This window comes from Pterocles gutturalis, unplaced genomic scaffold, assembly GCF_000699245.1.
Source record: "Pterocles gutturalis isolate BGI_N339 unplaced genomic scaffold, ASM69924v1 scaffold1419, whole genome shotgun sequence".
NCBI lineage: Eukaryota > Metazoa > Chordata > Aves > Pterocliformes > Pteroclidae > Pterocles > Pterocles gutturalis.
In genome coordinates this window covers 58,333-73,522 of record NW_010130304.1, presented here as the reverse complement: position 1 = coordinate 73,522, position 15,190 = coordinate 58,333, and the positions used below count along the sequence as shown (strand labels likewise).

Here is a 15,190-nt window from a genome sequence, read left to right as displayed (position 1 = left end):
GGATGGAAAAAAGGAGATGCTTTTTTCCCTTCTCTTTGCATATGTCTAATTCCCTGACTGTTTATAGCAATTGAATAAGGATGGTTGTCTGTGTATAACTATCAGTGAGGGACAGTAGCTTCTAGCAGGGGAAGTAGGACTTTCATTCTTGTTCTCCATGATATGTGGCATTATATGAATGTTGGTTAGTTCTTACTAACTGTTGGTGTGTGGAGAAGATTTCTAGCAAGCCCTTTTGGCTGCTCAGCAGAGCTTGTCTGGAGGAAACGTTCTGAATAGTGATGAGATCATGATTCAATGATAAAGGAACATTGTATTTTTAGGGGTTTTTTTCCCCCCCTTCCCCTTTGTCTGTCTTTTCTAAAACCTCTGTCTTATTGCAAAGGTTTCAACTGCAGCTCCTGGCAACCTGGGGCTGGAATTCCCAAGCTGACATTGCTGTTGACAATATTACATTTGGACTGGACTGCTTCACTGACGGTGAGCCACAAATGTTTCGGAGTTCCTTAAAGAATTTGGGTAGTGTAATCAGCATCCCACAGATGCAGGACACATGTGTTCTTTTCCCCCCACAAAGTACACATCAATTATTTGTGTTAGGTTTTACAGCACAATGTCATTTTATCTCAGATCTACGGAAGATTACAAGTAGAGGCAATTTTAGTGTGTCTGAGTCTCCTAGTGCTCTTTTTTTTATCTTATCGGGGATGTCTGGTATCCCATAGTTGAGACCTGTTTGTGCGTCTTGGCAAGAAACACTCTACTTATTCCTCAGTCCCTAAGTGGAAGGATTACATCACACTGCTCTTCAGCAGTCCCTGCTGACCTATGAACGTTAGCAATTGATTGCTGAAGGGAATTTGTTGAAATCAAAGGGGAAAGTCACCACATTTTAGTGAAGTAAAGGAAGAAAACGAAGGACTAAAGTGACTCTGTGACAGCGAAGTTTAGATTATTGCAACAAGTTTGTTTTACCCTGCAAGGAGGTACATCAACCGCCACTGACAGATATATAACAGATGTGCTTTCCTTTGCTTCATTACTGCGAAGGCAATTGACCACAGTGTATTCCACTGAAAAATGGAGCCAGTGCTAACCTCTGAAGCACGTTAGCATGAGTTGGATTTTCTTAGCAGACAAGTGGAAAGAGGTTGGATACTTGAACCACTTACAAATATTAGAAACCACCTTCTTTTTGCCCCTGGAGAAAAGACCTGTATGCTCTGTTGTAAAGGAACTGGAGAATACGCAGAACTTGAATTGTGACTTCTATTGCAGACAAAATGTGAACCTGTGGTACCCTTCACATGTCACCATACCCCGTATGTCAGCATTTAGGCTAAAAACATGTCCCTGCAGAGGCTAGCTGTAGCCTAACATAACATGTGCGAAGGCTTATGTCAAAACAGATGCATTAAAAATTCTTCATCAACAAAAGCCCCTTTTCCCTCCCACCTTTGTCTGATCCAGTCTGCTATTCTCCATCATTTTGTTCTGTGGGCACTGAAACCACCCTTCTGTAAAATGCTGAGCATGCGCATTTTCATGTGAAATTAAGAGGCAGAAATGTTCCTCAACAGTAATTGTTCACTCCAGTTCCTTAACACCTTGGTTCTCAAACCTTTTGGGACCTCCATGCTAATGCTTTTTTTTGAAGTCTTTTGAGGAAACGGAAGGGAGTGATTCCAGATGTTCTTGTGCCAGATGATACGCACCCAGCTGCTGGAGTTTACTGCCCTTCCAAGACTAAATACGGCCTCTAGTTTATCTGCAGACGTTTTGCTAGCTCTGGTATAGGGTTGTTTCCTTTGGCAAATAGGTGGGGCATAAATACCACTGCAGCAGTGTTATCAGAGCTTGTCCATTAGACCATCCAAGTTATGTTCCATTAGTATAAATTGCACTGATGTCCAGGAGCAGCTGCTACTTACCCGTCGGAAGGTGTGACCCAGAGATGTGTGACTCATGCAGAAGAAAGACATCATGAAGGAAACATGTTTCTTGGAAGCCTTATACTTGCTGCTGTTCCTTGAATCATCTTTACAAACTGACGTTTTCTCGCCTCTGAAAGCAAGCCCCTTGCATTTATCTTCTCATGACTTTAATTCAGTTAGGTTGCAGAGAAGCCCAGCAGCTCTGCTGTGTTTTCAGTAATGAAATTATTTCTGCCCGGCAAGGAGAGGTTTCAGATGTCAGAGATGGAGCCAATTAAGATCCAAGCAGTGAATTCTTTGCATGAAGGCAGCAGGAAGGATGTATGGCAGGAAGGACAAATTGACTGCTTGCTAGGATGTAAATATTATTTTCTCCATCTGTTTCAATCTTGTAGTTCAGTTGCGCTACAAAACCCAGTGCAGACTCTGAAAGCACTGCTTGTCTGTATGCAAAGCTGGGAAAGAAGGTGAGGTTTTTCCATATACCTCAAAACTGAGAGGAAAGATTCAGTAAGATTTAGGTGGAAAATAAGTGGGTAGTGAGGCCAGCTCAGGGGACAAGAACTAAACAGACCATTCTTTGGATGGCAGCTCCTGGGCAGTGGCAAATGTTTTCCCTGTGCAAAAGGTGAGATGAAACCACTTTGGTTCAATCACCGCATGTAAGATAGCGTCACAGATAGATGACGTGGGTCTTGTTCATTGTGAGAACTTTTAGGGGACAGGCATAAAGATATTTCACTGTTCTAATTAGTGCTTTCATAGGAAGAGGTCTGAACTTTGAGTGAAAACGTGGGCTGGCATGGCAAATAGAGTGAATCTGCATGATTGTTGCCTTCCTCAGTGCTTATGTTGCTGCTTTTACTACTACGTTTTGGAGCTCTGAGCATGATATTGTTCTAACTAAGCTCATGAGTCTGTGGTCTATCAAAGTGCCCTCTACTGCCCTGGCCCAGGGGTTACATTCCATTCCGTGCATCATTTACCATTTCCCAGAAGACTAGTTTATAATTGGCAAGACTGTCCAAAGAGAGCTTTTATATATCATGTCTCTAGTTCTTGACTTTGGAATCCCTAACCCAGCACAGTCTGGTTCTGTTGACCTCCCAGTCTTGTTGCTTGAGGTGAGTGGGTGGGGGGTGGCACAAGCCTCATTGCTGCCTCATTTCACTGATTTAAGAAGGTATTGACTAGAAATGCAATAGATCAACCAAAGTGATGGGGAAGGGAGAAGCTGGTGCAGCATCCTCATTCTCTGTCCCACTCCAGGACAAGCTGGAGAGGCTTCCAGGAGTACTCCAACCTGCCTCAGTAAGGTGGGCTCTCTGAGGAGACCATGCACACTTGGAGGATCCTGTGGGGCACCTTATTCTGATTAATTCCAGTCACAAGACAGCTATATCTTTTTTCATTACAGAGACAGAGAAGTAGAGTGAATTACTTTAGCTCTTTGCCTGCAGGAGGTGCCCTGTCTTTCTCCTATACACTTCCCTCTATCCCTTTTCAGTGTGGAAATCAACAGCATTGACTAAATCCTGGAGAAAGGAGTCCTGTGCTCATGTTTTTCTGATATAAGTATACCTTAATATGAATTAAGTCCTGTTCCCTTCTTTTCACTTCCAGTCAATGTGTTGGCTGTCAGAGGAGGAAGTGGAAGCTAAAATAGACTGCAGCACCAGCCCCTGAATCCCAAGGCTACACCCTGTTTGTAGAAAATGCCACCTTACAAACCCATGTCTGACAGTGCATAAAATATCAGCCTTCCAAGGGTTAATGGCTCACATAGACAGGCTGATGCTCATCCAGTCTTGCAGCTTGTCTGCTGGTGAACGTGGAGGAGAAAGAAGCTTTCTTCCAGAGTGTGAGCGTTTGAGACTGTTTGGAGAAAGAGGAAAGATTGTTGGTTTGGAAATGAGGCATTGCCATAGGATACTCAGTTGGGATGTTTCAAAAAGAATCCATGCAGACACACAGACCACCTCTCTGTTTCAGAGAGTGATTTACATTCCTTCACTCTGGCAAACATAACAGGACTTCTTCTATGTCCCTAAGTATCTGATACTGTTGTGACCTTTGGGATTCATAATTCAGTGCAGGCCTTGGGAGACCAAGCATCTTTTTTGGCCATGTGCTATCTTTTTCATTTGGTTTTCCTTCTATCTTTGATCCAGATAATTTTTTTGGGTTAATTTCATTTTTCACTGGCTTGACAACTTCTTCCATTGAAGTTCTCTATCTCAGTATGAACAGAGTGTGTCACTACAAAGCTCCCTTTTACTTCCATCCATCAATGTGCTTTCAATCAGACCTGGGGGGAATATTCTCAGGAGTAAAAGCTCAGCAAGGTCTCTATGCTTCAATTAGCTATTTGGCCTTTCTGACACAGCTAACAAGGCTGTTAATTATTGCTATTTAGAGCAGTGGCTTTGTGGCAGAGATAATTGTCCAGCTGGAACTGAGTGAGTCTCTTTTGAATAGAGCATCAACCAGCTGTTACATTCTCACAACTGGAACAAATTGAAATACTTGTAATGTTTTTCAACTGATGAAATATGTTTAGTATTAAATTAATTGAGGGCTCATAAAATGGAAGGAAGTCTCTCCTTTTTCTTACAGAATTTTTCCAGTCAAAGATCTGCATAAAAATGGGTAATTTAACTATTGAAACAGGATGCTTGCAGATTATAAGGCAAGGGTTCAATTATTACTTTTTCCTGTTGTAAGGCAGCTTTGGTTATGCATGATATCCTCAATGCATTCAGATGCTTTGGAGCAACAATTGCTTTGACGTCCCTACTATTTGAGAAAAGAATGATTTTTAAAGGCCTGTTTGGTTAGAAATGTAACATTTTGCTTTTTGTTTTTCAAAAAGGTTTGTCCAAAGGTTTATAGTTTGTGTCAGGGGTATACTGCTGTTTCTTAACTGTGTGTGTTAGCGAGACATATAATTTTATTTGGTTTTTTTGTTCTCTAAGCAAGGTCTGAGGTAGTAAAAGTTGGTTGCTGACAGGGGATTAACCTATTTGGCTGTTTTACTTAACATGATGCCATTCAGAACCAAAGATAATAATTTTTGCTTTCAGTCTCCTTTACACCTCCACTCATTTCGCAATCCAGAGTTGTCATCTGCCCCTTTGACCAGCAGAGCATCAATACCTTGTATCTGTTCTCCCACACTATGCTTTTCCCAAAGTCTCTTGTGATCACAGCCAGTGCAATCTGCTGGTAGCAGGTGAGTCTGCATGGGATAACACAGGGAGTTTGTGTTCATGGGAAGTCCCACTGACTTCAGCACAGATGCAAGTAGCTAACCCAAAACATGGGCCCAAAAGAATAATAAAAAAATATGATTGTTTAAACCACCTTTTCTGTCCAAGATATTATTTACTTATTTTAACCAAATGGTTGTACTTGGTTCATTTATGTGATCTTTAAATATTTCCTCTCTTTTCTACCGTCCTTCCATCTCTCTCGTCTGTTCTACAAACTATTACAGGAAGACAACCAAATCATTTTGCTGGGAAGCGCCAGTATCCACGGGAGATTAATATCCTGGATGAGCATCTTCTGAACCCCCTGGAAGAGCCCTCCCTCCCAGGTAGATGATTCAGTACTGAGAACTGAGAATCCATCACACATAATCCATCCCAAAGATGTGGAGACCATGTCAGGCAGCCTCTGGCCAGCAGTCTCATTGCTTGACGTGGCAACAGGGCAGCAGTTTGCTGAAGCCCAACTTACTAGTCCTTAAAGAGCAGGACTTCTTTAAAGAGAAGCGGCATCTTTAAGTACAGAAGCTTTAAGTAAAATCAGAAGCTGCCTGACTCAAATTCGGAGTGCACAAAAGCTAGCCAAGGAGTGAAAGGTGTAGACCAGTGCAGAAAGTTGGGGATAGACAGAGATTTACTGGATTTGGTGAGCAATGGAGCTGAACCTAATGGGTGGAGAATACGGGCGTAAAGTTGTAGATCCAAGGAGGGGAAGAAAGTGAGGATCTGGAAATCCACTGAGGAGAAAAACTGGATTAAAAACTAGGAGAGCAGGGAAGAGCTGTCTGAGGGAGGGCCTGAGGAGGGGAGGTTGTGCTTGAGGCTGCTTTGCTGCCAACAAATACCTGTGTGTGACTGCACCGCCTCCTGAAGACTGTGCACCTGAAATGTGACAATCTGTGCTGCTGTCAGATCATCTTTTAGCTCAAGGGGTAGAGATTTCTGTCATGTAGCTAACACTCTTACCTCAGTGATTAATCCATGTGTTCACAGGATGATATCTGTCAGGGATAGTTTTGCTTGCCTTTTCCTTTAAAGAAGATTAGACTTTTTAAAAAAAAAAAGGTTTATGATTTCTACTGCTATTTTAATCATTCAGCTCTTAAACAGTTCTGCTTTCTAACTCTGGCCCTTGTGCATGCACTGCATCATACAGGGGGGAAGCAAACAGAGCAGTAGCTGTGCTATGACTAGAATAAGTTGGGATAATATAAGCAATCTGTGATGATATAATTAAGGATGGTATCTTAGTGGACTGTATTAGAGGGGGCTGCGTTAAAGTTGAACAAATAAATTTAACTTTAGCATGTACTGGCTTTCAAGTCCTCAACACCGTAAATGCAAGTTTAAGCATTATTTTTTTGTATAGTTATAATCTATAAGCATGCGACCAAATAGACGTATTGAGTTTTAAAGCCCTGTAGATAGCTTTATACTGCTGCAACGTGGTCTTTCTCATGATCATATGTTTTTTTATATGAAAGTCATTAATCTTCCTTGTGAATAACAATAATGTGAATTTTATTATCAAAGGATCATTAAGGGAACATGTCATCAGGAACAGTTTTTTGTTTCAATGATACTTGCCCTCTGGCTATATAGTTCTGTGAGTTCTTGCACAAGTCTGAGAAATAAAGGGAAGCTCACACCTGCCCCAGCTCTTGCTGTTTTTGTCACAGGGGACACATCTGTTGTTCTCTGGTGGTTCACAACATGTGGTGCCAGTGGCCCACATGGGCCAACTCAAGCTCAGTGCGACAGTGCCTATAAGAACAGCAATGTGTCCGTGACAGTGGAGAAAGAGGGCAGGCTCCGAGGAGTGCAAGTCTGGCGAGTGCCAGCCACAAACCGATACAGGTGAGTACCAGTTTGTGCTGGAGAGACAGCTGCCTTTAACTACTTTTTGTTTGTGAGTTTTAGCAATCGTGAATGTGGGACCATCTGTATTGAGTGGGTGGAGGGGGCAGTGAAGTGGGAGAGAAACAGGAGTGCTAGCTGTAAGGATCTGTGTCTGAGCTACTGCAAGGCGTGGAAGGGTGGAGTGGTGACTTAGGAGAGATCTGAACAGGAGTGACTGTGGGCATGCAGTTAAGTGGAAGTGCTGCCTTCATTTTAGTCCCGAAGCTTTGGTCCTCTAGATTTCACTCCACCAGCTCATAATATTTGCCTCTGAAGTCTCTGTCTCCGGTGCTGTAGAGTTGGTCTATCCTCTTGAGCAGCCTTGGCTGCATGGGTCTCAGACAAAGAATAACCATGAGATGTTGCAGCAGGGACCCTGCTCTGAAGCACTGTCTATCTGGGAGGGCAGGCTGGGGAGAGCTTGCAGATGGAGTTGCTTTGGGGATGAGAAGTGTGAGATTTGTCTCTTTAATTGCTTCCTTCTTCTTCCAGGATTTCTGCCTATGGAGCAGCTGGAGGGAAGGGAGCCAAAAACCACAATAAGAGGTCCCACGGGGTCTTCATCTCGGCCACCTTCCAGCTGGAGAAGGACGAGCTGCTGTACATCTTAGTGGGGCAGCAGGGCGAGGACGCCTGCCCTGGGGTGAGGACTGCACAAGCACATGTGGGCAGAGACTTTGCAGATACGATTCAGTGAGATTCACTGGGTGGCTTGGGGTTTGGTGATGAATGCTGGAAAACCCAGGATCCAGCAATGAAATCCAGTCAGGAGACTGGGAAGAACCAATAAACCAAGTTAGAAAGAATCTCAAAACAAATATAAAGAACTCTGAAAAGAAAAACAATCCAGAAATGCACAAAAACTATGAAGCCCACAAGAACTTTGCTTTGAGCTCCTGGTGTTTAAAATAAATTCTTCATCATCTTTCTTTTGCTTATTTTAAGTGGGAAGCTAGTAGGTGAGAGTTGTATGCTCCCTCTCTTATTTTTCCACAGCGTAGGTTTCTTTCTGTCTGCCAGGATTTCAGATAATTTACTATTATTTATGGAAGCATCCAGCAGCGTTGTGGCTGCACAGTTTTACTCTTTAAGCTGTGAGGCTGAGGTCTGAATCCAAAGCCTATCAAAACCAGTGGGAATCTTCCCACTAACTACAGTGGCCCCTGGATTAGGCATTTGTAATGAAAAAAACCCACTCATTAAAAACAGACATTGGTGACATGAATTCTTATATATGTGTCCTCTAATGCTAGACTTAAGACCTTTTATCACGTAGGCTCAACAGTTGCTTCTTTTCAGCATGGTATTTGGTATTACCTCTTTCCAGAGAGGTGATCTGTCAGCCCGTGCCCAGGAACAAAGCTGTTTTCTCTATTCCCCACAGAGAGACTGCTGAGTTTTGGGATGCACACACTATTCTTGTGGGCATTCAAAGTTACCGTTTACCTTGCCCAGAGCATATGATGCCTTACCTGCATACTGCAACAGATTCTAAAACCAGTCTTACTTTACGTAGTATAAGAATTATATCTTTCTAGATAAAACCTGTATTTATGTATTTGCAGTTCCCTCTCCAGTGCACACTCTAGGCTTAGGTCATCATCTGCAAAGGTGTCAATTATTCCCTTGCATTTCATGACTTGTTCTCCACATACCAAAGTATAACCCAGCACTAACTAGCTCCCTTTGCCAGATGCTATTGGAAAAAGTTTCCCTTCATTTTTTCCACTTCCGAAGCTCAACTTTATTTGGCTTTGGAAATCCTTTTTGGTTAACTAATGTTTGTTTTCCTTTCTCTGAAGAAGTTCTGTAGCTCCAAACCTTCATTCTCTCTCCTTAGATTTACTCAGTTGCTTTTCCTCAGTTCTCATCTACCTTGTCACCTTTTGTCCTATTCTTTGAATGAAGGGACACAGGCAGTAAAACTGGCACCACACTTCTGGCTTGTATATGTGCCATGACCCACACAAGTAGGGATTTCACTTGGACTGAGACAATATAGCAGTTTCTGAAATCATTCAGACTTAATCATCTCAGTGAAGCTGGGCAGATTTACAGGATCATTGAAACACATGGAACTCAGTGTCACCAAAAAAAAAATCTAAAATGGCCAAACAATCTTTAGTTTTTCTCAGGAATAGGAAGCTGAGATTCCAGATTTCTGTTCCAAGATGCGTTAGTGGTTCACTCTTAGCTATGCGCAGGTCATCTCTGTCTACTTTTCCCGTTTATGGCCTTGAGAAATACCTAATAAATACAGCAGTAAGGAAGTTCTGAGAATTAATCCATAATTCAACATGTTTTAATGTTCTCAGAGATAAGAAGTTCTAAATATGCAAAATATTGATTATGTGATGTCGATAATGAGTTGTTGTACTGCTTCAGTTTTTTCTGTGAGCATTTGTATTTTCACTTGCATGTGTAATGTGAGTTTGCAAATCAGAGATAACAGACAGATCCATTCCCTAGCTGTTGGTCCCCATAGAAGAGTTCACTTTCCACAAGGATAACGTATATACAGATTTATAGATGCCCGATATGCATCCCAAATTATACAATATTATTATACTGAGATATACAGACAACTCTCAAGAGTTGGACTTTGCTGATATCTGAGGGCATCTCTTATCTCCGTTCAGGGCAATCCTGAAACCCAGAAGATCTGCTTAGGGGAGTCATCTCTCATTGAAGAAGATTACAAAACAAAAAAGGACCTGAAGGACTGGGCTGGAGGAGGTGGGGGTGGAGGAGGAGCAACATACATCTTTAGAGTAAGTATTTTCTCTTTGCATCTTGCATTCACTGTCAATCATGGCATGTGATACTCAGTTCTTGAAAAAAAGGTGATGGAAAAGAAGTGTGCATGTGTGTCTCTCATGCTCTCTTTCACACTTTCTCTCCCCTCCCCCCCATCTTTCTGTCTCTCTTTGCCTTTTTGTCTTTTTAATTTAAATTCTTTATCTCTTTTCATATCCTTGATCATACTTGTCATTGTCATTAAGCTAGCTGAACTGGTTCCTCAGTTCTTGACAGCTCAGGTCTGGGAATCACAGCAGGATCCCACTTTAGTACTGGCAGCAGTCCTACAAAAAAACAAAAAAAAACAAACAAACAAACAAAAAAACACCAAACCCCTGGTGTTCAGTTAAACAATAATTTTTGTACACAGAAACACTGTGTAAAACATTTTTGTAGTGCAGTTAGGAAACAAGCACTAGCATTGTCCTGATCTCAGGCCACTCTTGTTTGGGATACTTTCATGCTTTTTGATGAGTTTATGTGAGTTCACATATCCGAGGGATGTGAAGTTTTCTGATGTTTGATGGGGGGTTTTCCAGCAGAAGGATGGGATTTTCGAACCTTTGCTCATCGCAGCAGGAGGAGGAGGAAAAGCCTACCTGAAGGCTCAGGACAGCTCCCTGGATGATGGGCCCTTGGAAAAATTTGAGAACAGCACTGCAGTACCTGGAGTCAGTGGGAGGACTGGGGCAGCAGGTAAGATGCTAAAACCACCCAAGGCCTGAATCAGACGACTGAATACACAAGTTGTCCTGCATGTGGGAAGTCAGGGGCTTCTCTCTGGTCTTTTGGAGTTTTCCTGTGGCAGTAGTTGTTAGAATGTGCCGGTAGTCTGTAAAGGATGTCATATAGTCTATAAAGGTACTGTTGATGTGTCACCAGAAAAAAGAGAATGCACAGGACATGTAATGAGTGCTCCAGTAGAGGCTATTCCATAGGAAGACTCCTCTCTTCTTTGAAATGACTTCGTGAAGATGATATTTGGGGGGTGGAGCCCAGTCTTTCACACTGTAACAAATCTCCTTGGAAGGGAGGAGTTTTTCCCTGTTACTCCCCTGAAACCCTAACAGCAGGAATTGTGGGAATTATACCAAAAAATGTAAGCTTATTTATAATCTTGTAACAGCTGTGCCTAGAATCCATTCCTAAGAGATGAAAAAGCCCAGTGGTGGTTCTTCTCCTGCTGTAAGAGCCTTAGAGAGGAGCCACTAGAGGGAGATGAGGAAATCCAGTTTATTTTTTATTTCCCCGAGGGAGCTCAGCATCTCGCATGGCTGAAAGCCCTAACCAGTTATCCCAAAGGGGAGGGGTGCACTCCTTATTTCCCTAATGACACTAGAAATTGGTGCTAAGGTGCTGGCTGTGCGTTAGATTTCCACTTTGTTATTATCCATGGCAACAGGGAGCTTGTCTGTATGTTCTCTCATCCTTAAAGAAGGAGTTAACTTGAATGCAGGCACTTAAGAAATGATATGGGCCAATCTTTGTCTCTCTGCAGTATTTCTCCTACTTTCCCCTGCTTGTGCTTCCCTCACCTGTTCTTGTTTTGTTCTCTCACTCTCTGACTGTAAAGGTGGAGGTGGTGGCTGGCAAGACGAGACTCTGCTTCCTCAGGCTGGGAAGTCACTTCTGGAAGGTGGAGAAGGGGGTCAAGCTTGTCCGCAAGCACTAGCCAAGCTCCAGTGGGCTACCTCTGGTGGCTTTGGTGGGGGAGGAGGAGCTTGTACTTCTGGTGGAGGAGGTGGAGGCTACAGAGGTAGGTGTGTTGGAGGAATAGCCAGTAGCTGTCTGATTTTGTGCACTTCAGAGCACATGCAGTGAAGGGCTAGAGCTCTCAGTGCAGAGGTACACTACTGCAGGAGGTGAATCATAGATACTTCAAGATGAATGGTATGAAATGCCCCACTCTCCATCATATATCTTTAATTGGGGAAATCAAGGTTATAGAAGTGTTCCTGTGTGGTTTAGTATTTGAAAGATGTGCTGAATCACCCCGTCTTTCATCCCAAAGTTGCCCAGGTAAAATACATCTTTACTTTGCTGAACTGAGGAACCAACATCGGAATAAGTCACTTCACCAGCGTTAGTATTGGTTGAGTCAAGTGAGCATTATCCATCAAGCACATTATACATGTTGATATCACGGGAAGGCTGCAGAGTGACCCCAGCTGATAAGAGACAGGAACAAAGGCAGCACTTCGCAGGCATCACATTTTTTGCGGCATGCAGTACTGATCAGCTAGCCATGCTCTTCCTTCCCCAGGGGGGCATGCCTCTGATAATGATGATATCACCGCTGGTGGGCAGGATGGCATCTCTTTTGTGAACCCCATTGGAGAGATCTTCTTGCATCCCCTGGCAGGTACAATGTACTTGTTATTCCTCTTAGTTCTTTTCTTCCTTCTTTTTCCTTCCTCCTCTCTGTTTCCTCTTTCCTGCTCCTTCTCCTGCTGTCTCTGCTTTTTATACATTTCATTCAGTCATATTTCACTCTTCAGGCCAGTTCTTCAGTTGTGATCATTTCTTTAAATACGTCCGTAGTGCTCTGGGAACTTTTTCCTCTCAATCTCTAAGCCAGGAGAGACACAAGTTTACTGCACATCATCAGTACCAGACATTTCCAGGTCAATTCACTTCAAGACCTCTCTGTTTGCTTGAGGGACCCAATCCCTCCTTCTCTCCTGCACCCCCCTAAGGTTTCTGACATGTGTTCACACTGTGTTGGACTATCTGCTCTGCTGCAGAGAAGTAGAGAAGTTGCAGGTACCCACTCCATTTTTTTTCCTTAATGGAACAAGATGGGAAAAGCTAAACTAAACCCACCTGTTGTGTCTGGTTGCTCATTCAGCCATGGAGAGTCACGGGGAGGTGGAGGTTCAAATCTATCTTAACTGCAGCCACTGCCACTCAGATAACTGTAAGCGGGACCCTGACACCAACCTGCCAGTCTGCCAGTGTGAGATGGGGGCTGTGCTAGCCAACGACAACGTCACCTGCACTGGTAAGATACGGAGTTTTATACTCATTGGATAATGTCTGTATTCTTTGTATTGTCTCTCCTCCTAGTTTTTTTTGATGGTCAAATCCCCAAGTTACAGCTGGTGGCTCCAGTGAACACGGCGTTATGAGAAAACTCAGTCAAACATATGACTGAAAATTCTTGATGTCCTTTCCTTACACACATCTCTATCAACATCTCCAAAATTCAGGTTCAGATTAGGTAGAAGATAAAATATCTGTAAAGAGAGACAGTGTAAATTTCCTGAATGGGCACACTGTATGATATGTTTAAGCGTAAATACCTCTCTGGTATAACATACTACCTACTGCTGAGTTATTTAAGCCACAAATAACTTCCTTTCACAGCAGTTTCCCACTGTGCCTGTTCAGCCGATGCCTAGTATTCACTGTTATTTCCTGACACAGCCTTTTGCAACTCTAAAGCATCAAGACTATAGAGTTTCAACATGGGAGCAGTGGTGTTACCCGTTAATAAAAAAATGGAAGAATGGATAAGCAATCTGTATTTTATCAGTTAGTTATCTGTTTTTTCAATGTTTTTAAAACGTTTTAGTTATTTTTTCAACCTCCAGAGTTGTAGAGATATTTGCTGTAATTTTTATAAGATGGTCTGGCCATGATCTCTATGTTATTTTCTGAAATAGGAGCAACCTTGAGAGGAATGCTTTATAGCAGCTCTGATTGTTTTCTGATTAATGCACCTCTGTTTTTTTTTTTTTCTTTTCCCAGTGCCCCAGAGTGCTGTCCCAGAGGGACGCCTTCCTCTCCCACTCCTCCTAGCTGTGGTGGCTGTGATTGTGGTGCTTGGAATGATCCTCACTTGTGGCAGCCTATCTATCAGTAAGAAACACTGACTCCTTATCACCCTTTGACTTGTCTTTTCCCAGTTAATTTAGACAAAAGGAGACCATCCAGCCACATGCAACTACTTTTAATACTTGGAGCTGGACGGTTGTGGTCTCCTAGATGGATGAGAGGGACAGGGAGAAAGAAGCCGTAGGAAACATCACCACCCCACAGTTAGGTGCAACCATAATCCCAAAGGGCAAGAACTGCTCTGTTCTGGTATTTGCTACAGAGAAGAGAGCTTGGGAAGCCCTCTTAGCAGGCAATTCTTCAGCAGCCACTGCAATATAGGCAGAAGTCACAGTCTGTAATTAAACATATAATTGATTCAGGGAGATGACATGCTTTTTGGGACTCAATGCCAGTAAGGTGTCTTGTGGAGCAGCCTTTCCTCAGACAATGTACAGAGAAGCAGAAGAAACCTGAGTTGCTCCCAGGTGATTAGGACTCTTCAGGATTCAGACTGTTTACATTTCCAGTATTAAATCACTACGGAGCATGGAGAATAGCATGATATGACTCAGCTAAAGATACTTCTTGAGCATTTGATAATTACAGAGTTGGTTTCTTTCTGTTCTGTGTGGCCAGTATTGTTTTTTCTCTCCAGGTGTTGATCTTTTTGGTGCGTTTTTATTTGTTTCCCCACCCCCAGTTTATTACCTTAAGAAGCAGCAGCTGGAAGGAGCCAGAGCACGACTGCAGAGCCCAGAATATAAACTGAGCAAAATCCGCACATCAGCCATCATGACAGATTACAACCCCAACTACTGCTTCGCAGGGAAGGCCGCTGCTCTGAGCGAGCTGAAGGAGATCCCACGGAAGAACATCTCTCTGCTTCGGTAAAGCTTGCTGCAGGCATTGCTCTCTGGCACAGGAGAGGAAAGGCACAAGTAGGGCTCACATGCTTGTTTTACTCAACATCAAGTATCCAGGACAAGGAAACAAGGGCCGCTTGTCTGACTAACTGGAAAGCACCTAGTCCAAGCCAGGCAAAATATGACAGATGTGACACTTTCTGTGTTCTCAAAGATACCTTGATTCAATAAAGTTCTCAAGCAGAAGTTCCTGAGTTTCCTGTTCCATGCTCCCACACAGAGCATAGGACATTTCACCTCTGTGTTTTTATATGATGTCCTGGACTACACTTGCCACCTGGCAGTAACTCCCTTCCAAATCTATAGCAGTATTTCTTTTGCAGCATTTCCAGTCACAAGGAAATTTCCTGTCACAAGGAAGTACGTGCTAGGTTGTTCTTCAGCTCCATACCATCCAGATGGTGTTGATCAAAGTTATGTAAACTTTAGAAGGAAAAACTTGGTCGTTCTTAAGTGCTGTCTTACACCATCTCCTGAAGACATCAGCTTGCATCTACCTTATTCTGTATTTCTCCAGTTCTTTCTTGCCTTGCTATTGCCACACTTG

At 42.9% G+C, this 15,190-nt stretch overlaps 1 protein-coding gene across 1 annotated transcript in view; it reads left to right on the top strand.

The window, feature by feature from the left end:
* LOC104460144 (leukocyte tyrosine kinase receptor-like) overlaps positions 1 to 15,190 on the top strand; it is a 54,631-nt gene that overhangs the window by 24,003 nt on the left and 15,438 nt on the right. Inside the window, exons 10-20 of the mRNA XM_010080159.1 lie at positions 386 to 480; positions 5,431 to 5,532; positions 6,883 to 7,060; positions 7,595 to 7,745; positions 9,742 to 9,873; positions 10,441 to 10,597; positions 11,475 to 11,657; positions 12,165 to 12,263; positions 12,750 to 12,902; positions 13,652 to 13,762; positions 14,421 to 14,607. Of these exons, the coding sequence (XP_010078461.1) occupies positions 386 to 480; positions 5,431 to 5,532; positions 6,883 to 7,060; positions 7,595 to 7,745; positions 9,742 to 9,873; positions 10,441 to 10,597; positions 11,475 to 11,657; positions 12,165 to 12,263; positions 12,750 to 12,902; positions 13,652 to 13,762; positions 14,421 to 14,607 (1,548 nt within the window). The remainder of the gene's footprint in view (positions 1 to 385; positions 481 to 5,430; positions 5,533 to 6,882; positions 7,061 to 7,594; positions 7,746 to 9,741; positions 9,874 to 10,440; positions 10,598 to 11,474; positions 11,658 to 12,164; positions 12,264 to 12,749; positions 12,903 to 13,651; positions 13,763 to 14,420; positions 14,608 to 15,190) is intronic.